The sequence below is a fragment of the Ixodes scapularis genome, unplaced genomic scaffold (genome assembly GCF_016920785.2).
Source record: "Ixodes scapularis isolate PalLabHiFi unplaced genomic scaffold, ASM1692078v2 ptg000683l_1___fragment_2___debris__unscaffolded, whole genome shotgun sequence".
Lineage (NCBI taxonomy): Eukaryota > Metazoa > Arthropoda > Arachnida > Ixodida > Ixodidae > Ixodes > Ixodes scapularis.
In genome coordinates this window covers 69,607-94,645 of record NW_024610020.1, presented here as the reverse complement: position 1 = coordinate 94,645, position 25,039 = coordinate 69,607, and the positions used below count along the sequence as shown (strand labels likewise).

Genomic DNA, 25,039 nt, shown 5'->3' with positions numbered 1-25,039 from the left:
TAGCGCTATGGACGGCCTTCATGCCGATTCACAAAGATAATTCAGCAATCTCCCCCAAAATATAACAAAAGGACCATTACCTCTTCCAAAGTAACAAGGATCCACAAACACATACAAAAAAAAAAAAAAAAAAAAAAAAAAAACTTTTTTTTTTTTTTACTTAAATTGTTTTCCTTTCCTCCTCGACGAAAGGATGACACGCACTTAACGTAAAACGGTGCAAAGTTGAACAGTACAGCTTTCCCTCTGTCCACCCCAAAAACAAAAAAGAAAAAGAAAGAAAGAAAAAAAAAAAATATATATATATATACACATATATATATATACATAAATATAACTATATTTTTAAAAAACTTTTGGAATTTTTACCGAACTGTAGCGACGCCTGGCTTATGCAATTACCTAAAGACTTTATTCGCACCGTCTCCCTTACTAGCCTTTTTGTATCATTCCTCTCCTTGTGAATGATTTCTGTCTCCGACCAAATAGCAGTGCAGTTGTTACATTCGTTGACATGTTTTGCGATTTCTGAGTTCGGTGCATTGTTCTTCACGTTTCTTTTGTGTTCACTTAATCTGTCGTTAATGCATCGTGATGTTTGTCCTACATACTTAAACCCGCATTCCAGTGGTATCTCATACACCACACCATTCTCGCAATCTACCGATTTTTCTCGATGGTTCTTTCTGCAATTGTTCGCACCTGTCTGAAATGGCGTCAATCTACTAAGTTTAAAATCTGAGCTGAAGACCGTGTCTACTCCAAACTTTTTCGCACAAGCCTTCAAGTTGTGCGAAATTTCATGAAAATAGGGGATCACGGCGAATCCAGTCCTTTTACCCTGTTCCTTTTCTCTCCTTCCTTTAATAACTATTTCTAACTGCCGTTTGATAAAACTGTCTTTATACCCTACATTGATCAACCTTTTGCATTGTCTTTTAACCGAATCCGTGATGAAATGAACACACGATCTGTCCAGCGCGTTTCTGACCAACGACTTTACAACCCCAGCTTTTACGGTCTTGGAATGACAGCTAATCCTTGGCAACACCGGTTTAGAACTTTCTTTTCCGTATTCCCAACATACCCCTTGATTTACATGTATACGTAAGTCCAGGAACTCTAGGACCCCTCTTTCTGGTTTTTCCGTAGTAAACGTCAATTCCGGAGCCGCTGACCTTATCTCGCGTTCCAGACTGCCCGTTAGATCATTTGTTACCGTGCAAATTATGATGTCGTCTACATATCTTCTTACTAACGCCATACCAGGGGACTTCTCCTTTAGTCTGTTATGCACTACTCGATCCAAGGAGTTTAAGTACACTTCCGCCAAAATCGGTGCGACCGACGAACCTATACAAACCCCGTCTTTTTGAACATACTTCCTTCCTTCGTACTCGATTACCGTCGACTTCAGGTAAACCTCAAGGATCGTTAGGAAACTCTCTACGCATATACCTGAACCTGCTTGGAACTTTACGAGATTCAACTCCAATGCCTCTCTCACTCTCTGCATCAACCGAGTCTTTTCTAGCGAGTAATAAAGGTCCTTAATATCCATGGACACAACAGAACATTGCTGTCCATGAAATTTTTCCAACATGTCAATCAGTTCATTTGAATTTTTTAGAGACAAAGAATTATCTAGGCATGCATACATCAACCCTCGCTGGAGAAACTTTGAAACTACTTTCTGCCAGGTTCCGTTCTCGTTGATGACCGCACGAAGAGGCATTTCAGGCTTATGGTCCTTGAGAAAGAACTTGATACTTAATGTCGATTTTGTAGCACTCGTGATACTTTTTGCTACATTCTTAAAGTCGTCTTCATTCAGGATTGCACAAATGTTCCCTCTCAACTTTCCTACATTGCCCGCCCACTCAGAAAACAAAGATTCCATTGCAACTTCTGTTTTTTTCTTGAATACTGCCATTGGCAAGACGGCAAACTTTCCAGACTTATCCGTTTCCAATAGTTTTAGGGACTTCGTTTCTAACTCCTTCTTAACCGCGTTAACTTCTCTGAAATTTCTTTTGTCCTTCGGGTACGCCTCTCCCATGACTTTCTCCATCCTACTAATAGCGTGATCTATAAAAGCGACCTTTTCTTCCGGGACGACCTTTCTGGCCACAGTGTGAATGGTAGACAACACGTCAAGTCTCGAGGGTTTTACATCTAAACAACACTTCGGTCCCTTAGCTAACACGTCCTCCGTCTCGCGTGTTAACGCTTCCCCACATGGATTGATAGGAGACTGTCGAGACTTAGGCCATGCATCAATCCCAAACCACGTTTTTTGCGGCCCATTATTAACAATTTTTGAGTTTTTTAGACTGTCCAAAACATGTCTGCGCTTCACATACCATAGTCGGTCGAACAGGGTTATTTTGCTGCTGGTCCATTGATGGTACTCCCGGTGGTACTTGAAATCATCTCCCAGGAGAAGAGTCCAAAGTCTGTCGCAGGCTCCTTTGATGTCCTGGATCCTTATGCTGGCTCCGTCCCGGTAGGCCTTGATGATCTTTTTCTTGGCGTACCAAGGAACACTGGTTGACGACAGATGCTTGAAGTTTTCCGGGTCCACGAACTTTTTTCGAAGACAGATGCCGAAGAATGCCACATCCGCTTCCAGCTCGGCCAAACGACGGCCCAGCTTGTCCAAAACCGTAATAGCTTGGAGGATTAACGTGTTGGGTGGAGGTGCGAATGTTGAACCATAAGAAAAGGCGACTAAGCCTGCCTCTGGGATGATCAGAGATACAATAGTAAGGGTGCAGGCGAGCTGGTGGATGTTAACCATGTTGAATATACCTGAGACTGGGGTAGAAAAACATAAAAGTCGAAGAAACAGAACGGGACAGGACGACGTCTCAAACTCAGCTACCAGGTTTATTCAGTCCTCCTCCTTATATAGTCCACGAACAGCCCACCACCAACACAAAGGGGCAACTCTAACCAGTTCAACCGCCAAACCCTCCAGACAGTCACTACCAACACAAAGGGACAACCTCTAAACAGTCCAAACGCCAAACCCTGTAATTCCAAACTAGCGCTATGGACGGCCTTCATGCCGATTCACAAAGATAATTCAGCAATCTCCCCCAAAATATAACAAAAGGACCATTACCTCTTCCAAAGTAACAAGGATCCACAAACACATACAAAAAAAAAAAAAAAAAAAAAAAACTTTTTTTTTTTTTTTTTTTTTACTTAAATTGTTTTCCTTTCCTCCTCGACGAAAGGATGACACGCACTTAACGTAAAACGGTGCAAAGTTGAACAGTACAGCTTTCCCTCTGTCCACCCCAAAAACAAAAAAGAAAAAGAAAGAAAGAAAAAAAAAATATATATATATATATATATATAAACTCAAAAATTGTTAATAATGGGCCGCAAAAAACGTGGTTTGGGATTGATGCATGGCCTAAGTCTCGACAGTCTCCTATCAATCCATGTGGGGAAGCGTTAACACGCGAGACGGAGGACGTGTTAGCTAAGGGACCGAAGTGTTGTTTAGATGTAAAACCCTCGAGACTTGACGTGTTGTCTACCATTCACACTGTGGCCAGAAAGGTCGTCCCGGAAGAAAAGGTCGCTTTTATAGATCACGCTATTAGTAGGATGGAGAAAGTCATGGGAGAGGCGTACCCGAAGGACAAAAGAAATTTCAGAGAAGTTAACGCGGTTAAGAAGGAGTTAGAAACGAAGTCCCTAAAACTATTGGAAACGGATAAGTCTGGAAAGTTTGCCGTCTTGCCAATGGCAGTATTCAAGAAAAAAAACAGAAGTTGCAATGGAATCTTTGTTTTCTGAGTGGGCGGGCAATGTAGGAAAGTTGAGAGGGAACATTTGTGCAATCCTGAATGAAGACGACTTTAAGAATGTAGCAAAAAGTATCACGAGTGCTACAAAATCGACATTAAGTATCAAGTTCTTTCTCAAGGACCATAAGCCTGAAATGCCTCTTCGTGCGGTCATCAACGAGAACGGAACCTGGCAGAAAGTAGTTTCAAAGTTTCTCCAGCGAGGGTTGATGTATGCATGCCTAGATAATTCTTTGTCTCTAAAAAATTCAAATGAACTGATTGACATGTTGGAAAAATTTCATGGACAGCAATGTTCTGTTGTGTCCATGGATATTAAGGACCTTTATTACTCGCTAGAAAAGACTCGGTTGATGCAGAGAGTGAGAGAGGCATTGGAGTTGAATCTCGTAAAGTTCCAAGCAGGTTCAGGTATATGCGTAGAGAGTTTCCTAACGATCCTTGAGGTTTACCTGAAGTCGACGGTAATCGAGTACGAAGGAAGGAAGTATGTTCAAAAAGACGGGGTTTGTATAGGTTCGTCGGTCGCACCGATTTTGGCGGAAGTGTACTTAAACTCCTTGGATCGAGTAGTGCATAACAGACTAAAGGAGAAGTCCCCTGGTATGGCGTTAGTAAGAAGATATGTAGACGACATCATAATTTGCACGGTAACAAATGATCTAACGGGCAGTCTGGAACGCGAGATAAGGTCAGCGGCTCCGGAATTGACGTTTACTACGGAAAAACCAGAAAGAGGGGTCCTAGAGTTCCTGGACTTACGTATACATGTAAATCAAGGGGTATGTTGGGAATACGGAAAAGAAAGTTCTAAACCGGTGTTGCCAAGGATTAGCTGTCATTCCAAGACCGTAAAAGCTGGGGTTGTAAAGTCGTTGGTCAGAAACGCGCTGGACAGATCGTGTGTTCATTTCATCACGGATTCGGTTAAAAGACAATGCAAAAGGTTGATCAATGTAGGGTATAAAGACAGTTTTATCAAACGGCAGTTAGAAATAGTTATTAAAGGAAGGAGAGAAAAGGAACAGGGTAAAAGGACTGGATTCGCCGTGATCCCCTATTTTCATGAAATTTCGCACAACTTGAAGGCTTGTGCGAAAAAGTTTGGAGTAGACACGGTCTTCAGCTCAGATTTTAAACTTAGTAGATTGACGCCATTTCAGACAGGTGCGAACAATTGCAGAAAGAACCATCGAGAAAAATCGGTAGATTGCGAGAATGGTGTGGTGTATGAGATACCACTGGAATGCGGGTTTAAGTATGTAGGACAAACATCACGATGCATCAACGACAGATTAAGTGAACACAAAAGAAACGTGAAGAACAATGCACCGAACTCAGAAATCGCAAAACATGTCAACGAATGTAACAACTGCACTGCTATTTGGTCGGAGACAGAAATCATTCACAAGGAGAGGAATGATACAAAAAGGCTAGTAAGGGAGACGGTGCGAATAAAGTCTTTAGGTAATTGCATAAGCCAGGCGTCGCTACAGTTCGGTAAAAATTCCAAAAGTTTTTTAAAAATATAGTTATATTTATGTATATATATATATGTGTATATATATATATATTTTTTTTTTCTTTCTTTCTTTTTCTTTTTTGTTTTTGGGGTGGACAGAGGGAAAGCTGTACTGTTCAACTTTGCACCGTTTTACGTTAAGTGCGTGTCATCCTTTCGTCGAGGAGGAAAGGAAAACAATTTAAGTAAAAAAAAAAAAAAAAAAAAAAAAGTTTTTTTTTTTTTTTTTTTTTTTGTATGTGTTTGTGGGTCCTTGTTACTTTGGAAGAGGTAATGGTCCTTTTGTTATATTTTGGGGGAGATTGCTGAATTATCTTTGTGAATCGGCATGAAGGCCGTCCATAGCGCTAGTTTGGAATTACAGGGTTTGGCGTTTGGACTGTTTAGAGGTTGTCCCTTTGTGTTGGTAGTGACTGTCTGGAGGGTTTGGCGGTTGAACTGGTTAGAGTTGCCCCTTTGTGTTGGTGGTGGGCTGTTCGTGGACTATATAAGGAGGAGGACTGAATAAACCTGGTAGCTGAGTTTGAGACGTCGTCCTGTCCCGTTCTGTTTCTTCGACTTTTATGTTTTTCTACCCCAGTCTCAGGTATATTCAACATGGTTAACATCCACCAGCTCGCCTGCACCCTTACTATTGTATCTCTGATCATCCCAGAGGCAGGCTTAGTCGCCTTTTCTTATGGTTCAACATTCGCACCTCCACCCAACACGTTAATCCTCCAAGCTATTACGGTTTTGGACAAGCTGGGCCGTCGTTTGGCCGAGCTGGAAGCGGATGTGGCATTCTTCGGCATCTGTCTTCGAAAAAAGTTCGTGGACCCGGAAAACTTCAAGCATCTGTCGTCAACCAGTGTTCCTTGGTACGCCAAGAAAAAGATCATCAAGGCCTACCGGGACGGAGCCAGCATAAGGATCCAGGACATCAAAGGAGCCTGCGACAGACTTTGGACTCTTCTCCTGGGAGATGATTTCAAGTACCACCGGGAGTACCATCAATGGACCAGCAGCAAAATAACCCTGTTCGACCGACTATGGTATGTGAAGCGCAGACATGTTTTGGACAGTCTAAAAAACTCAAAAATTGTTAATAATGGGCCGCAAAAAACGTGGTTTGGGATTGATGCATGGCCTAAGTCTCGACAGTCTCCTATCAATCCATGTGGGGAAGCGTTAACACGCGAGACGGAGGACGTGTTAGCTAAGGGACCGAAGTGTTGTTTAGATGTAAAACCCTCGAGACTTGACGTGTTGTCTACCATTCACACTGTGGCCAGAAAGGTCGTCCCGGAAGAAAAGGTCGCTTTTATAGATCACGCTATTAGTAGGATGGAGAAAGTCATGGGAGAGGCGTACCCGAAGGACAAAAGAAATTTCAGAGAAGTTAACGCGGTTAAGAAGGAGTTAGAAACGAAGTCCCTAAAACTATTGGAAACGGATAAGTCTGGAAAGTTTGCCGTCTTGCCAATGGCAGTATTCAAGAAAAAAACAGAAGTTGCAATGGAATCTTTGTTTTCTGAGTGGGCGGGCAATGTAGGAAAGTTGAGAGGGAACATTTGTGCAATCCTGAATGAAGACGACTTTAAGAATGTAGCAAAAAGTATCACGAGTGCTACAAAATCGACATTAAGTATCAAGTTCTTTCTCAAGGACCATAAGCCTGAAATGCCTCTTCGTGCGGTCATCAACGAGAACGGAACCTGGCAGAAAGTAGTTTCAAAGTTTCTCCAGCGAGGGTTGATGTATGCATGCCTAGATAATTCTTTGTCTCTAAAAAATTCAAATGAACTGATTGACATGTTGGAAAAATTTCATGGACAGCAATGTTCTGTTGTGTCCATGGATATTAAGGACCTTTATTACTCGCTAGAAAAGACTCGGTTGATGCAGAGAGTGAGAGAGGCATTGGAGTTGAATCTCGTAAAGTTCCAAGCAGGTTCAGGTATATGCGTAGAGAGTTTCCTAACGATCCTTGAGGTTTACCTGAAGTCGACGGTAATCGAGTACGAAGGAAGGAAGTATGTTCAAAAAGACGGGGTTTGTATAGGTTCGTCGGTCGCACCGATTTTGGCGGAAGTGTACTTAAACTCCTTGGATCGAGTAGTGCATAACAGACTAAAGGAGAAGTCCCCTGGTATGGCGTTAGTAAGAAGATATGTAGACGACATCATAATTTGCACGGTAACAAATGATCTAACGGGCAGTCTGGAACGCGAGATAAGGTCAGCGGCTCCGGAATTGACGTTTACTACGGAAAAACCAGAAAGAGGGGTCCTAGAGTTCCTGGACTTACGTATACATGTAAATCAAGGGGTATGTTGGGAATACGGAAAAGAAAGTTCTAAACCGGTGTTGCCAAGGATTAGCTGTCATTCCAAGACCGTAAAAGCTGGGGTTGTAAAGTCGTTGGTCAGAAACGCGCTGGACAGATCGTGTGTTCATTTCATCACGGATTCGGTTAAAAGACAATGCAAAAGGTTGATCAATGTAGGGTATAAAGACAGTTTTATCAAACGGCAGTTAGAAATAGTTATTAAAGGAAGGAGAGAAAAGGAACAGGGTAAAAGGACTGGATTCGCCGTGATCCCCTATTTTCATGAAATTTCGCACAACTTGAAGGCTTGTGCGAAAAAGTTTGGAGTAGACACGGTCTTCAGCTCAGATTTTAAACTTAGTAGATTGACGCCATTTCAGACAGGTGCGAACAATTGCAGAAAGAACCATCGAGAAAAATCGGTAGATTGCGAGAATGGTGTGGTGTATGAGATACCACTGGAATGCGGGTTTAAGTATGTAGGACAAACATCACGATGCATCAACGACAGATTAAGTGAACACAAAAGAAACGTGAAGAACAATGCACCGAACTCAGAAATCGCAAAACATGTCAACGAATGTAACAACTGCACTGCTATTTGGTCGGAGACAGAAATCATTCACAAGGAGAGGAATGATACAAAAAGGCTAGTAAGGGAGACGGTGCGAATAAAGTCTTTAGGTAATTGCATAAGCCAGGCGTCGCTACAGTTCGGTAAAAATTCCAAAAGTTTTTTAAAAATATAGTTATATTTATGTATATATATATATGTGTATATATATATATATTTTTTTTTTCTTTCTTTCTTTTTCTTTTTTGTTTTTGGGGTGGACAGAGGGAAAGCTGTACTGTTCAACTTTGCACCGTTTTACGTTAAGTGCGTGTCATCCTTTCGTCGAGGAGGAAAGGAAAACAATTTAAGTAAAAAAAAAAAAAAAAAAGTTTTTTTTTTTTTTTTTTTTTTTTTTTTTGTATGTGTTTGTGGATCCTTGTTACTTTGGAAGAGGTAATGGTCCTTTTGTTATATTTTGGGGGAGATTGCTGAATTATCTTTGTGAATCGGCATGAAGGCCGTCCATAGCGCTAGTTTGGAATTACAGGGTTTGGCGTTTGGACTGTTTAGAGGTTGTCCCTTTGTGTTGGTAGTGACTGTCTGGAGGGTTTGGCGGTTGAACTGGTTAGAGTTGCCCCTTTGTGTTGGTGGTGGGCTGTTCGTGGACTATATAAGGAGGAGGACTGAATAAACCTGGTAGCTGAGTTTGAGACGTCGTCCTGTCCCGTTCTGTTTCTTCGACTTTTATGTTTTTCTACCCCAGTCTCAGGTATATTCAACATGGTTAACATCCACCAGCTCGCCTGCACCCTTACTATTGTATCTCTGATCATAAGTAAATGCACGGTGCAGCCCCAAATTATATAAAAATACGCTGTGCAAATTTCTTTCGGCGTTTTTATACTCGATAGGCACGTATATGTGATTTAAGGGAACCTTAAACCATTTTTTAGGCTTATTTATATAACTTATGTGCTTCTGACGCATATTCAACTTCTCCAACATAAAGAAGTCTGTTGCCTCTTTTATATGATGAACAACAATTTTATGTGTCTGTGGGCTGTGTGAAAACAAAGTCCAAAGAGACGCGTGGCGGAACTGTGATGATTGCGCTCGCAGACCGTCTGAAAGTGACCAGTTAAGTAGCTGCAATGTCGAGTAAAGTACGAAATACTACTTTCTTCTATTTAGCAAACAAAAAAAAAAAAAAAAGAAATAGAAACGGTGTTGTTTTTTTTTTTTGAAAATTGAACTGACCAACATCTTGCCAAGAACAAACCATAAACGCCAAGCTATGTCGAAAATGTTCACTTCTGTGCGCGCTATTTCAGGACAGATCCATTTTGAGTACGAAGGTCACTCTTTTCTGCATGATTATTTGGCTGCCTCACGGTGCTGAGTGAAAACATTGTTGGTCGGGAAAGCAAGCGTTGTGATTGCCGCTCAGTGTTTCGATAAAAGGTAGACTGAAGGGTTTGACCCAGTCATGGGTAAGTTACTTTTAAAAAGTAATTCGTTACAGTTACAGTTACTTTCAGAAAAAAGTAGCGAAGTTACCGTTACAGTTAGCGCAACAAGAGAGTAACTCGTTACAGCTACAGTTACTTTCAAAAAGTAACGACGTTACTTTTTAGTTACTTTTCTATAACACAAAAATTAAGGAAAAACTAGTGTTTGAAAGGAAAAAATATAGACACGATTCAGTCGGGCTTGCACCATAGCGGTAAATTCAAACTTAATAATTTAGCTGAAAAATTAGTCAATATTATGAAAACAATAAAGAACAAAATTCAACTGGATGTGTTTTCTCAGATTTGAACACGAAGACGTGTTGTCGGAGTTCTCCTTGTTGCAAAGTTTGCATACTGCGGTCAAATAGTTAGAAATCACCTTCACCACAGAAAAATACTCTCCGTACGCCGGCCATGCTAGTTCTTTGTTCTCATCAACATCCCTACCCTTGGTAGCACTAGCACATTGCTGGCTCATTGACGGTTGCGCTGGGTTCATGGCCGCCTTTGATATATTTCAGTCCGTACCCGGCAAACAGGAAACAAGCCTTGCGCAAACAGCAGTAAATTTTGCCTCCACCGTTGAAACCACGCCGGTGTAGTGGCGCAAATCAAAATACGAAACATACGAAGTTCTCTCCGCGTGTATTGTTGTTTCACGGTTGATTCACCCGATTAAAAATCGAGCGCAGAAAAAAGAAAAACCGCAACAGAGATAGTGCTTCAATATGCTAAGATGTAAGTGCCCAGTCACAAAGTACAAGCAAGTGCGTAAAGATAACTACATTCTTCTTTTTTTTTTCATAAAATCTATAGTGGCTAAATCCGGATAGTGACTCGCAAGACCGTATTCTCAAGTTTGTGCAAGGCCAGCTGACAGTCCAAATATTGGAACCGATAATTTGGAAAGTGCAAGGAATAGCTAGATTATACTCGTTCAATGATATATTATTCACAAAGAACTGAAAAGTAACGACAAAAGTAACGTCGTTACTTTCATCGCTACCTCATAAAAAGTAATAGAACTACAGTTCCAAGTTACATTATTAAAAAGTAACTCGTTACAGCTACAAGTTTCCGAAAAAGTAACGAAATTACAGTGATGCGTTACTATAGTAACGCGTTACTACCCAAGACTGATTCGACATAAACCTTTCTCGCCATTTTGAAAATATTGTTACGTTTTTAATTTACAAAAGGACGTCCATAACCAAATCAGACCAAATTAGAAGTGTGTCACGCGCCGTCTGCTCGCGCTTCGTCGTCGTCTTTGGTGGTTCCCGGCACGCGCCTTAGCACGCCGCTACACTATTCCCCCTAAGGACTTGTTTTCTTGGAGAGATGATCTTTGGATCGTTTTCCTGCTACACAACCTCGCCCCATTGCTGTGGTGTTAGACAGTTTGCTTGAACTTGTTTGTTTCGAAAAGTTTATCTTGAGTGAAGTTCTTTCAGCCTGCAGATTCTTGACATGAAACTTAAACTTAGTGCTCATTTGCACACACTCTAAAGTTCAGGCCGACCTCACAGTCCACCTGCAGCACCAAAGTCCAGCACGTTAGCGCTTTTGGAAGATTGATGCGAAGAGTCCTGATACCAGGGGGTCAAGTGGTTCACTTATTGTCACCCCTGGCGACATGTCGGAGAACAAATCTTATGCCGGCACAGAAGATGTCGGTGCCTAAGTTCACAGCGCATTTGCGCCTTTTGAAAAGTTAACACCGACAACGATATGCATCGGCAATGCCTAATACAGAAGACACCATGATTTTTCGTGAATGCTTTCAACCGCAAAACTGCCACAACCTGTCCGAAAACCATTGAAGCCTAGCGCGCACTTACGCGCTTTTGTGGCGTGGGCTCCCGGGAGACCGTGACAGTCGGTTAGCGTTGCTTCAGTGATGGAACATGGCGAAGGAAGCTGGTCTGGGGTGCTATGTTGCGCTTTTTGGACTCCCAGGAGACTTGGAAGAGGGAAGTGACGTCAACGACTAGAGCAAACGCAGATTGGATGTTGACAGAAGAAAACGAAATCAACACCCAATCTGCGCTTGCTGTGTCGTTGACGTCACTTCCCTCTCCCTAGTCTCCTGGGAGTCCAAAAAGCGCAACATAGCACCCCTGGTCGGTGGTAATCCAGGTAGGGCCTCGCCACTCAATGAGGTGCTGACACTCGCGCAGAGAATGTCCTTGCGCCTTGTAAAATGATTTCTTGGGCCGTCAGGAAAAATGCCGGGAATCCCACTTCTGACACCAAATGTTACGTTTTTAATTTACAAGAGGACGTCCATAACCAAATTAGGCCAGACTAAAAGTGTGTCACGCGCCGTCTGCACGCGCTTCGTCGTCGTCCTCGGTGGGCTCTAGCACGCGCCCCGGCAGCACCGCTACAATATTATTGCTTTTAGCTCAGTTGCGTCGTCATCATACATATTGTGAAACGTATTTTGTAAACTAGATTTCATGATATATAGGACGAGGACGTGCCCATTTCATGATTTTAAGTACTGAAATTAATTTCTAAGGTCAAGAGCACGACAAGATCAGATTCTTAATACTGCGAAAGAAAGTTGCAACAATCACGGTTATCTTAGGCGACCTACCATCTGATAACCTCTCGATTCAGGTAAAATATATGCGACCGAGGTAAAAGAAAGGACGTTGAGTCATATAAGATAACCTATACTTCGTTTGACCTTAGGTCCAATCTCGGCCGATGTTAGGAGCCGAAGGGCCAATCAAGCAGCGCAAAAAAAACGCAATGTTAAGGCGTGCTTTCTGCGCTTGATAGGACTAGCCGGCGGAGGAGCACGCACACAGAGACGGCGAATACCGCCTGGTCCTATCAACTGCAGTAAGCACGCCATGACTTTGTGCTTTCTTTCGCTGTTTGAATGGCACTTCGGCTCATAACATCGGCCGTGCTCGAACCTAAACTGAAGGGAAGTATAGCTGTTATTTTACTGTTTCATCGAAATTAAATAACAAAATTTATTTTTGTTACCTGAAAATAAAAGTGGATTATACGAATGGTAAAAAGCTGTATAGATACTCGTTTCACTGCTAAAAGGGTGCCTACTGCCCCCCCCCCCCCCCCCAAAAAAAAAAGAAAAAAAAATCGCGGAAAATATATATATTTTTTTTAATGGTTCAAACCGGCTCTAACCGGTTCAAACCGGTTCGAATCGTTATTTTTGCTCCCCGGAACTGAACCAGAACTGAACCGAAAGCCGTGAACCCGAACCGAAAGCGATCGGTTAAAAAATTCGGTTCGACACTCTGCATGAAACACTCTAGCATTCGAGACGTTTCTATCATCGTTTAGCGGCACGTCTAGCTGGTTCATGCAGACGCGTGCTTTCACGGCGCTCTTCATCAAATAGTTCAAGCGAAAACTAAAGAGGTTCCGTATTTGAGAAAAAAAAATCCATTTAAATCGTCTTCATTTGGCCTCCAGGATTATAAGTATTAAAATTATATTTCAGATTGATGGGCCAAGTAGCCACAACAGCGCTTTCAAAATAGCGCTGAGGCCCCTCCTTCCCGCCGCGTTCGGTGCGAGAAGGGAATCATGACGTGTTATAGAGGGATCTCGACATTTCCGCACTCTCCGCAGGCCTTACCCGAGCAGTCAAAAGCGCAGCTCCCGTTCCCTCACAAGCGGCACGCGCGAGGCTGACGCAAGGCAGCTGAAACCTCTGAGCTTGACGCCACACCCAGCGGTCAGGTTTTCGGTTCTTCAAATGCTTGTGATATTGAAATTCACAGAGCAAAAATACGCCACAATTTACGTCTAACTAGTTTCTTCCTTTTCCTTTTTTTCAAGAGCCTCTTCAGCTTTACGTTCACTCTGGCATATAGACCCTTTTCAGCAGCTGTTCATGGGCGCCGCCATAAGTGACCTTCAGTTTTTGTTTCCTTTTATTTTGATCATTTCCATCCATCATTCCCCCAGCAGGACAGGTTATTGCCATTTTAGATCCGACTGTGTCCTTCTCCCCAGCAATGGCCTTTGTGGAGGCTCCTCAAAGCGCGCTTCAGTGGCTTGGTATCTCGGTAAGACAAGAGAAGGTCAGTAATGGCGGCTGCAATATAGCTCGTGTGCAAAGCGTCTATATGTACACCTGAAATGATAAGCCTGGTGATTTTCACAACCTTCTAACCCCCTCCTCCTCTCCCACCTCGCCTCCTCGCCTACCTCGTTTCCCACTCCCCTCCAGGTCCCATGACCTCCCCGTTAACCATTCAGTGTCAAGCATCTCACTCCCCCTCTCCCACCCGTCAACGAATCAATGTCGAGCCTCGCGGTCACGCTTTTATTGAGGTTTCACTTTTGGGCTTCACGCACACATAGGCAAAAAAAAAAAAAAGTTTCACGTTAATATTAACAAAAAAAAAAAAAAAAAAACCACGGCATTTTTAAGCGCGTTTGTGTTAGGTAGCCGTGTGTGACTAGTCCTCAGAATGGGCAGTCTTGGCGAGGCTGACCGCAAAGTTGCGAATAACACGGTACACAGACGTAGTGTGTTGAAAAATTTCTATTCCATAAAGCAATATATTACGCAAACACCACCAGAAAATAAAAACTCACGTTGTGCACTTTTTTTTTGGGGGGGGGGGGGGAGGGGAGGGAGGAAGAAGAAAAAAACCCAACCACCCCCCCTTCCCCCCCAGAAAAAGAAAAAAAAAAACACTAATGGTGTTGTTACTAACTACGACGGTGAGAAGTGAACACAAATACAGAACTTAAGAAAACACATGCCAATCTCATGATTCGGAAAATAATGAGCTGAGTGCTTTCTGGGTTTGTCGGAAAATCATGGAGGTTTTGTTAGGAAAATGACTTTAAGTGTAAAAGTACAAATGTTATATCAAGTATTGTGACTGTCTTCTCATTTACGACTTCACAGGCTAAATACTGCGAGAGGAAGTGAAAGAGAGAGACCAGACGTTTTTTTACTGGTCTAGTCTCACTACTCCTCGCCCAGCAAGTCTTTGACATGCTGAACGAGAAGTGGTCAGAGGATTACTTTAATTCAGATTACTTCGGTTCCGGTAGGCGGAGTGGCCCATTCCTCCCAGCTAACTCCCAGCTGGGGTAGCATTATGTGCTACTCCCAGCTTACGTCCCTAAAAATTTCTTGAGAATATCGCGCGTCTTTACTCCGATGTCCCCTCCAATGTCCCGGGCTAGAGTCTCTCAGAAAGGGCTGGCCGTGTTACTCGAGTTCTGGCTGCTACCTTGGGGCAGTCCCATAGCTAATGAGCATTACTGGGGTACTGGCTGCAGGGACTGCATTGGGGTGTGTTTCCTGCGTCGCTATTTTGTGGTATTTTGTCATTTGGGTTCGAGTCCGCGTTCCGCGCACCACATTGAGATATCCTCTGTTTAATATGTCAGGAGGGATGTTTAGTAAAGTTTCGTTTTCTCTCAGCTCTTTGAGCGTCTTCGTTTTTTGGTTGTGCATAGGTGCATAGATGTTCTACGAATGTAGGGTTTATTGGATGGGACCATGGGATGGGGCGGCATAGATTAGGGTTTCCGCGCGTGAGCTCGTCGCCCCCTATGCCCTTGTGCCCCGGTATTCATTCCACGGTTACTGTGGTGATGGGATGTTTAGTCCTAGTGTCTCTTAGCATAAGCATGAGGTGGGAGCAAAGGAGACGAATACACCTCCCGGGTTCTGGCGTATCTTTTGCACTTTCGCCTCGTTGTTTCGTGAAGTCGCTCGTAGTACAAAAGGCGTGTTTATCCTAGCCAGGTGTGAGCTGGAGTTTGGGTCGAAGCCAATCAGGATCCGGCCAGTGCCAGCAGTGCGCCGACGCGGACGAAAAACCCTGTGCGGTTGATTGAAAGGGCTCCGCGTGAACGCGTGTTACTGAATAAAACCGCAGTAGAATATCCCATTTATACGCACGTGGGTTGGAATTCTGGCAATGAAAACGTATGGAATAAAATAAATACCTAAAAACAACCGCGTAGCGTTATTAAGGCTAAAAAAACACAGCAAAAGTCACCTTATATTGAATTCTTTTTTTTGTCTTCTCGTTTTTTCAGCAGGGTTTTATTTCAAAGCACACATGTTAGCACAGTGAGGCCCGAGAACAGGATACAGCCGAGCCTACCGCGGTAATGTTAGAAGCTTCGACGTATTGGTCTTTTTAATGGAAGACCAGATGTATGCGACGGAAATGTTTTAATCATGGTAAATGCGACGCTGTATACTGTAACATCTCGTTTATGATTGAAGCTTGGGTTATTCACTCCTTTCTTTTTTATATGATTTTTTTTACACGAGCATGGCTTTGATATAAGGGATAACGCCAAGTATACCCCATTAGCAGCGCCAAGCGTGCATATGATCACGGCGGCGCGGCACTAGTTGTCGATGTGCTTTTGCCTGTCCCCCGGCTAAACCAAACAGGCGCACCGTGAATGCCCCCATAAACCTGCGCTTATATATCTCTTTTTCTGTGTGCGTGATTGTTATAGTTGGTAATATAGCGACCGCTCAAAGACGACGATCGCCGTTACGATGCACTTTTGGCGCTGCATGCTTGGCTCCACCGGATAGTATAGACCAACTAAACTCCCTGACGTCACGCGACAATGGTTGCGCTGCTGTCGGTACTGCGCATGTGCAGACGCTTCGCTCCTCCCAATTTCGGTTTCTGCTCACGCACAGTGCTCACACCTGGTGTCGGCAAAGCGGCCTTGTTTGTAAACATTGTCTGCGATCGGACTCGGAGTGAAACGAAGTGTCGTCTTTAGATACTACGCGCATAAAACAGTTATTAAGACATACGTAAGATTTTATTTGGGAGGCCGAGTTCCCCATCTTTCACCATACAAAAACAGAAAAAAACCACGAGCAGAAAATAAAAAAGGAGACTGAGAGTTGACAGGAAAATGCTTCAATTTTTCAAGCGTAATATTGACTCGTCGAACCAAACTAAACGCTTAGAAATAAATTACCATCGACTTTTTGTTTTTTAAAGTGCTACAATGAAGAAAATGCTGAATTTTAGAACATTTATATCATTTATAATTGTTTAAAACATGTTAGACTTTAGCGTGCCGATCTGTGCAGCTGGAGGATTTTGTGTTGTTGTTGTACACTTTCATGGAGAGAAAGAAACATGTTTCGATTTGACGACCTTACTGCGAAACCATTTCAGTCCCAAGAACCCCGTGATCGCCGAGCCGTGCAAATTTAATTGTAACCTGGCGCGAAAGGATGCGCCCACAGCTGGCTGCAGCTACGATATGAAACAGACATTCGTCTGCTTTAGAATTCATTTTATCAAACAAAACACGTTCGCTTGTTTCTAAAAACTGCTCCGTCGCTCGTATATTTCGCTGAAATTATTATTTATCGCGATTATCCCGCTTGTCGCCAGCGTCCCTGTTCTATCGCAGCATCGCAGGCAGACAGGCTCTCCGGGTAGCTGGAACGTATTGAACTTTTATTACGGCCAGACAGTCTGTTTTATAGACGTAAGCAAGAGTGACGTAATAACGTTGGGCGAATCACATGCGACCTTTACAGATATAACATTCCTTCCGCCTTTAAAACCGCCATACATTTCATTACGGTCGAGTCTACTTGGCTTGACGACGAAACTCGTACGATTGGTAGCGGTCCGGTGCTTTCCGGGTCCGGCTTCCTCTTCGAAGCGTTGTTGCTGTGGAAGACGCAGAGGCAGATCCGTCGCCTTGATCTTGCTGAGCAGCTGCAGGAGGCTCGGAGGCAGAAGCGTTGTGTTGAGTGTGCTGTCGATCATCGGGCTCAGGCACCTCGAGGAGCTGCTCTGGGTGTGGAACCGAGCCGGTGCCTTGACTCGGGAGCTCAGCGGCGTGGAACCTCGGAGCAGGAGATTCCGCCCTGGGTAGTTGACCAGCGCGGCTGCCCTCCGGGACTGCTTCCGTTGTGGCGCTCGGTGTTGGAGCTGGGATCTCAGGAAAAACAGACCCAGTCGAAGAAGCCCAACTTGCACGGAGATGGTCCATATGGATGAACCGTGTTCGATTATTCACATTCACCAAATATGTAGTGGGGCTCACAACTTGAGTTACCAGCCCTTCTTCCCAGGACACTTCCTCGCCTCTAGTCGTTTTTACAAGTACTTTGTCACCTGCTATAAACGACTCTTCCCGACCTCTCCGGCCGTTTCGTAGTGCAGTTTCGCGTTCTTGCTTAGTCCTCATGTCTCCTGCAAAGTTTGGTCGTATCAGTGAAAGCAGTGTACGAGGTTGACGCTTCAAAAACAGTTCTGCTGGGGTCTTCCCAGTAACGGCGTTTGGTGTATTCCTGTACGCCAACAAAAAATCGTTTACTCGTTCCAGAATAGTCCTTTTCCCCCCCGGTGATTTGATCATGTCTTACTTGTTTCAACAGGGTAGTCTTCGTAGTTTGTACCAGGCGCTCAGCGGCTCCATTCGAGGCTGCGTGATACGGTGGTATCCGGGTATGTTTTATGCCATGCCGCTGCAGGTAGACCCCAAAGTCCTCTGCGGTGAATTGTGGGCCGTTGTCGCTCACCAACTCTTCTGGGTAACCGTAGGCTGCAAAAACAGAGCTGAGGCACCGCACAGTTTTTTCAGTGGTCGTGCTTGACACTACAAACACTTCAATCCACTTTGAAAAAGCATCCACCAACACAAGAAAGTTCAAGCCCTCCTTCGTTGCGTAGTCGACGTGTATCCGTTGCCATACGCGACTTGGATACGCCCAGGGCTGCAGGGGTCCTGGCGGTTTTGCTGGCAGAACACTTTGGCATACCTTACAGTGACGAACTCTCGTTTCAATGTCGCCGTCCAAAGTTGGCCACCAAACGAACGACCTAGCAAGCATCTTCATCCGCGTCATTCCGGGATGTTCTTCATGCAAGAGTGTCAATACTTGCTCTTGGAGGGTTAAAGGGACGATAACCCGCTGGCCCCATGACAGACAGCCCTGTTCCAGGGAAAGTTCGTTGCGGCGGACGTAGAAAGGCCTCAGTTCCTCGGAGACGGACGATGGCCAGCCGTTTAAAGTGAAGTCAGCAACCGCTGATAAAACGCGGTCGCGCTGTGTAGCAAGTGCCACCTCTTTCGCAGTTAACGGCGTAGCCGCAAATAAAGCAAAGCATTCTTCCTGTTCTTCCGCAGCTGGAACAGGGAGCGGGAGGCGCGATAAAGCGTCGGCCACTTCCATGTTTTTGCCTTTGCGATACTTTAAGCTATACTGATAAGCAGATAGCGTGACTGCCCAACGCTGCATCCTAGCAGCCGCTAGTGACGGGATAGGCTTGTCTGGAGCCAAGATTCCAAGAAGCGGTTGATGGTCCGTGAATAAGCAAAACTTCCTGCCATACAGGTATCTGTGAAACCGTCGCAATGCGAAAATTATGGCAAGGGTTTCTTTCTCTCCTTGCGCGTAGTTTCGTTCGGCAGTGCTCAACGTGCGCGAAGCAAAAGCTATGGGTTGCTCGCTTCCATCTGGCAAAATGTGAAAGATAACGGCCCCCAGGCCGTACGCTGACGCATCAGAACTCACTCCTATCGGTCTATTGACGTCGTAGTACGTCAATACCCGACTGTTCAAAAGAAGCTGCTTCGTTGTTTCAAAGGCTTTTGCACATGCCTTTGTCCATTTCCAATGACGGTCTTTTTTGAGGAGCTCGTACAAGGGTGCAGCTGCCGTTGCAAAGTTCTCAAGAAATTTCCCGTAAAAGGTCAACAACCCCAAGTAGGCTCTTAGCTCTGTAACATTTGTCGGCTCTGGGGCAGAAATGATAGCCTTTACCTTGGTGTCGGTTGGGTAGATCCCTTCTGCCGAAACCTTGTGTCCGAGGTAAACCACGGAGTCCTGGAAGAACCTGCATTTGTCTTCCTTCAGGGTAATGTTATACTTCTGTAAGCGTTGCAGCACTTTCTCCACGGTAGCTTGGCAAGTTTTCATGTCGGTTCCTGTAACGATAACATCGTCAATATAGCATCCGACTCCCGGAATGCCCTGGAAGACCTGGTCCATCAAAGACTGAAAAATCGCCGGTGCGCTGGCGATTCCGAAAGGCAAACGCTGATACTCAAAGAGCCCTAGGTGAGTGTTGACCGTCAGCAGGCGTTTGGATTTCTCGCTCAGGGGCACTTGCTGATATGCAGACGAAAGGTCCAGCACACAAAAGACTTTTCCCCCAGCCAGTGTCGCAAACAAGTCTTCGGGCCGCGGCAGGGGGTAAACATCCATCTTGAGCACGGGGTTAACTGTTACTTTATAGTCACCACAAAGTCTAATGCCCCCTCCTGCTTTCTTCGGCACAACCACCAAGGGTGTAGCCCAGTCGCTTTTAGTGACGTGCTTCAATATTCCACGCTCTTCGAGCCTGTTCAGCTCTTTTGCTACCTCGTCCTTAAGAGCAAAGGGAATAGGTCTCGCTTTGCAGAAAACCGGCTGACTGTTTTCCTTAACCGCTATGTGGGCTTCATAATTTTTGACAATGCCCGGCGAATCCCTGAAGGGCTCAGGGAACTTCTTCCGCAACGCAGCTACCTTGTCGGGCGCCGTGACAAGGCACACTGCATTCCAGTTAATTTTAAGGTGCTCGAGCCAACTCCTACCCATCAACACTTGCATTTTCTTATCATCGTTCTGCACAACAAAAAGCGGTAGAGTCAGGCTTTGTCCCTCGTAGTCAACTTTTACATTCGCCTTGCCAACTACTGGCACCTTCTCTCCAGTATAAGTTTTCAGCGACACATTAGTTTGGTCGCAATGGACGTGGGGAAACTTTTCTTTAAACAAACTCTGAGGCATCAGGGTTACTGCTGCCCCGGTATCCAAAATCATTTCCACCGGTGTTCCTTCAACAGAAACGCTGACGCTGTAACCGGGTATCTTTTCTTTCGCGAAGAACACCACGTGGCTTTCTATGTCATCAGATTCGCTGTCAGTAGTTTCTACTGCTTTAACCCGGTGACTCCGATGTTTAGTTCGACACATTACTTGTAAGTGTCCAGTCTTAGAACAAGCCTTACATTTATACGTGCGGTACCAGCACTTATCAGGCTCATGACCCTTTCCGCAGCGATAGCATGTACTCGCTTTTCCCGAAGCGTTTTCTTGATTAACTTGGCGCTCCTTCGTTGGCTTGCCTGATTTTCTCTTGTTAACGGCATTTATGGTACCCGCGGGCCCGTCAGGCGCGTGCATTTGCTTTGTCTGCTTTGCGGCTAGTTCTTTCTCTAGGGCGATTTTGCAAGCCTCTTCGAACGACAGTGGCGCAGTTGCGAACAAAATCCTTTGGGTCTCTTCATCACGTAGTCCGGCCACCAGCCTATCGCGTAAAGCGTCGTTTAAGAAAGTTCCGAAAGAACAGTTCCTCGACAAGTGCTTGAGTTCTGTAATGAATTCTTGCAAGCTTTCTCCGTCACGTTGATGTCGGCGATTAAACTGACACCTCTCGGCAATTACGGAGTATCGCGGGCTGTAGTGGTCCTCTAAGAGTCTTTTTACTTCAGCATACGATTTCGCGGTAGGGATGTCTGGTACGACAATCTTTCTTAGCTCTTCATACGCCTGTGGGCCAAGCACGTTCAGAAACAGTTTCAGTTTTTTTTTCTTCGGGTACGTCGTTAATGTCGACGTAATTGTCGAACCGCTCGAAGTAAGACTTAATGTTGTCAGTCTTCGGATCAAATTCCCGCATGCTACCGAGCCTTTGAAAATGCCCTGCCGGTGGCTGCGTCATGTTCCGGCGGATTGTTTCCACTTATCTTTTTTCACGGTGTTTCGTCTGGTCCTTTCCGCTGGCCGTGCTGGAGCCAGCTGCCGACTAACGATGACTGGCGGTTCAGGCCCTGTTGCGTTGCCGGCGCGTCGGGGAATGTGCTGATCCTTTATCCCATCTTCGTCGCCAACTTGTTCTATCGCAGCATCGCAGGCAGACAGGCTCTCCGGGTAGCTGGAACGTATTGAACTTTTATTACGGCCAGACAGTCTGTTTTATAGACGTAAGCAAGAGTGACGTAATAACGTTGGGCGAATCACATGCGACCTTTACAGATATAACAGTCCCCTATGGCGTTTTCATCGTCTTTGCGTTCAGCACTCCATCTTCGAGCGACCTCGCAAACCTGTGTACAGGCTACAAGCAGGCCGATGCAGGACCAACAAAAGGCACGGCCACAGCTTTAATGCGGTATGGGCTGAATTTCACGTGAAAAGCGCCGCACTCGGGTATGGCGAAAAATTGTCAAACGCAGGTCAAGGCAACATAAAGCTCGAATAGCACACAGCAGTCAACGCACATCAAAGGCACACTTAGTCCTAAAATTCGTACGTAATCATGACTAGGCACCAATGATCGCGACCAGAGATATTCACCAAGGGACTCAGCGTGAATTGAACCCCGGAACATGCGAGCCTCAGTCCGACGTCTTCTCTCGGCGCCGAAAGAAGGAGATGAAAAAAAGCGCCAGCAGCTGGACGAAGGATGACTTACCACCGATGGTCGTCTGCAGCAGAACGCGACTGTCTGCGGCCAGTGATGCTTAGATCAGCATACATAGTACGCAGGCGACCGTCGGTGGCAAGTCATACTAAGACCAGCATAATTAGCATACAAGCGATTGTTGGTGTCCAGATATATTTAGTCCAGCATACTTAAGGGGTGTCTAGACAGGACACTACTAAACGCACGACTCCGACAAATCGTGAAAATTGAAGCCGACGCGCCCGCTTCAATTTCCACGATTTGTCGGAGTCGTGCGTTTTGGAGTGTCCTGTTTGGACACCCCTTTAGTCCGCCTGTGACAGTCGGCGACGGGTCAAACTTAGTCCTGAATAATTTGTCGGCAGATGACTGTGGGCTGCCATTCATAAGGAGTCCTCCATAATTGGACTGCAAACGACCCTCGGCAGCGAGTTCAGTATACTTAATACTTAGTCCAGCATACTTAGTACTCAGACGACCGTCGAAGGCAGGTCCTACTAAACCCGGCATACTTAGCCAGCAGGTGACTGTTGGCGGCGAGTCATATTTAGACCAGCATGCTTAATCCACAGACGACCGTTGGCGCCGAGCGATATATACTTAGACCAGCATACTTTGTACGCAGGCGACTGTCGGTGGCGAGTTATTCGCGGCGGGAATTTTTAGAATCGCCATCTAGCGGAGGCCCGGCACAACCCAAAGTGAGGGCTCCTCCTACACCGCCAGGTCTGAACGGATGTTCTTTCAGCCTTGCTGTCTCGCTCGTAACTTCTTATGTTGTCTTTTATTCTATAACACGCTTTCTGCATTCGCGCGACTACAGATTCCGCGTCTGCCAGGTCGGTCTTGATCGCAAGCTTCAGTGATTCTCGCTGGAGTGGTTTTCCTTGTCCAGGGAAATGCACGGTAAGGATTACTTATTTTAGGTTCCTTAATGTTTAGAAATTATGGTTACAAATTTTTCTTGGCAGTTTCAGGAAAATTTCTCGTCCCACTTTTTTAGAGAACAATTAATGGCACAACTGTTGTACATGTTTTCACCCTTCTGGTAAACTTACTAGTTTTCTATGCCAATTGATGGATCTTTAAAATACCAGGGGCAGTATTCCACCCGTTTTCTTTTACAAACATGCTTGACCTTTACAAGCTTGGCGAAATCAACACCAGCACAATGTTTACCATTTTTGTATTTACAGTGAAGTATTGGACTCCCAGGATATAAAGTGTAGATGACTTTGAGTCTTTACAGAGTTGATGCATAAAGATATGTTGCAATGTGAAGATGCACGCAGTTTAAAATCCTAGCTTGAATAATATAGATAGTGCACACAATGACATAGGCAAGCTTCTGGTAAAATTTATCTTGTCAAACTATCCTTATCAACGAGTAACATTGCTAAGATCGTGCGTTTTAACTGACAATTAGTGCGCTGGTGCGAACGATGAACATGGTGCGGTTGGTTGGTTGGATCGAAGCCTATTCACATTGTTAAATGAGGGAACTGTTGGATCCCATTTATCCACATAGATCATACTTGTAGCAGACATAAAAAGTACATTCGATATATTAAATAACTGAAAATTACTTTTAATTGTTATTAAGGCTAGAAAAACCATCCTCGGTGCACCTTTTATTTTTTATGATTGCCGCAGTATTGTAGTCGGAAATGCGGGCCAAACCACCGGGGTGCACAAATGGTATGCAGCCAAGCCTGCTGGCGTAATTTTAAGTTTACGCAATATTGGTCTCCTTACTTAAAAACCGGAGGAGTGTTTCTGAACATTTCAAACTTGGTTAATCAGATACAGACTTGTAGCAGTTTTCCGACGCATCCTGCCGTTGAATATTTGTTCGGTTTAATAATTTATTTATTTACTCGAGTGTGTCTTTTATAGAAGCAATACTAAAAACAAAACGTAAACTAGTTTTAACTACATACGTAGACAAAGCGCAGAATATATGCTGTTTGAGGTCCAATATAATGTAATATAGTACAGTATTATTATGATGATTATTTCGCATGCTAAATTGACTTCCTAAGTTATAGAATTTCGACAGTATTGCTGAGGATAATCAGGGATAGATTTATAAACACTGCAAAGATTTTAGTCCTCATATAATGTCCCCATAGATGACCAAATATAAAATACTGCTTGCGTAAATATCATTGGACTAAAGCGTGGAAGTGAGACACGCACCTTTCTATGGCAGACAATAAGTCTTTAGAGCAGACCAATACGAAGTTGTGGTTCTGAAAAGGTTGAGCTGAAAAACTTCTTAATTTGTGGAAAAACCATGAGCTTGTTACATAAGTGCAAATCATTTTAGAGACACTAGCGTAAAGTCTCAAAACGTCAATGTCTTCCTGTTTCTTATCACACATAAACAACCAAAAGCGTGTTCAGAATTCAGCTTCGATGTTGCAGAAATCGTTTCCAGGAGATACCATTATCGTAAAGGCACTTTTTTATGCTCATCTGTAAGCGACTGTGTCGGCTAAACTGCGCAAGGGAGACCTAAACACAGAAAGATAAGAAAATGGTCGTGCATTTTTTATGATGTGGAAAATTCTCGTTTATATTAGTGTATCAATGTCCTGTGTACCTATGGGATGGTTGGATTTTGAGACATCAACGTCGATAAGCACCGTCCTTCTGCTGGCCGGAGTGTCCAAACACTCTGTGAACTGTTTAGATTTTCTGTTCGTAATAAAGATGCTCGAATGTAGTATGAGGAAGATATGTTTATTGTGACGTTAGTTTAAAGCGAAACATTGCAATGTGGTTGGCGTAAAGTGCGGAGAAATCTGCTAGACGCTATTAGGATGAATGTATTACT

General features: G+C 44.3%; 3 protein-coding genes across 3 annotated transcripts; 1 reads left to right on the top strand and 2 right to left on the bottom strand.

The window, feature by feature from the left end:
• Positions 1 to 337: 337 nt before the first annotated feature.
• On the bottom strand, positions 338 to 2,810 carry LOC121834219. Its single transcript, XM_042287966.1, has one exon. The coding sequence runs from the start codon at positions 2,798 to 2,800 to the stop codon at positions 338 to 340; it is 2,463 nt and encodes an 820-aa protein (XP_042143900.1). The 5' UTR covers positions 2,801 to 2,810.
• Positions 2,811 to 5,942: 3,132 nt separating this feature from the next.
• LOC121834218 lies at positions 5,943 to 8,406 on the top strand. Its single transcript, XM_042287965.1, has one exon. It carries the CDS (start codon positions 5,944 to 5,946, stop codon positions 8,404 to 8,406), a length of 2,463 nt encoding a protein of 820 aa, XP_042143899.1. The 5' UTR covers position 5,943.
• Positions 8,407 to 17,172: 8,766 nt separating this feature from the next.
• Positions 17,173 to 21,523, bottom strand: LOC121834217 (uncharacterized protein K02A2.6-like). Its single transcript, XM_042287964.1, is given in 2 exon segments — positions 17,173 to 21,332; positions 21,334 to 21,523. Coding segments are annotated over 2 exon segments (3,534 nt in total). The 5' UTR covers positions 21,457 to 21,523; the 3' UTR covers positions 17,173 to 17,921.
• Between the last annotated feature and the right edge of the window lie 3,516 nt (positions 21,524 to 25,039).

Coding starts and splice junctions, on each gene's coding strand:
- LOC121834219 (XM_042287966.1), bottom strand. CDS start 2,800: ATGGTTAACATCCACCAGCTCGCCTGCACCCTTACTATTGTATCTCTG.
- LOC121834218 (XM_042287965.1), top strand. CDS start 5,944: ATGGTTAACATCCACCAGCTCGCCTGCACCCTTACTATTGTATCTCTG.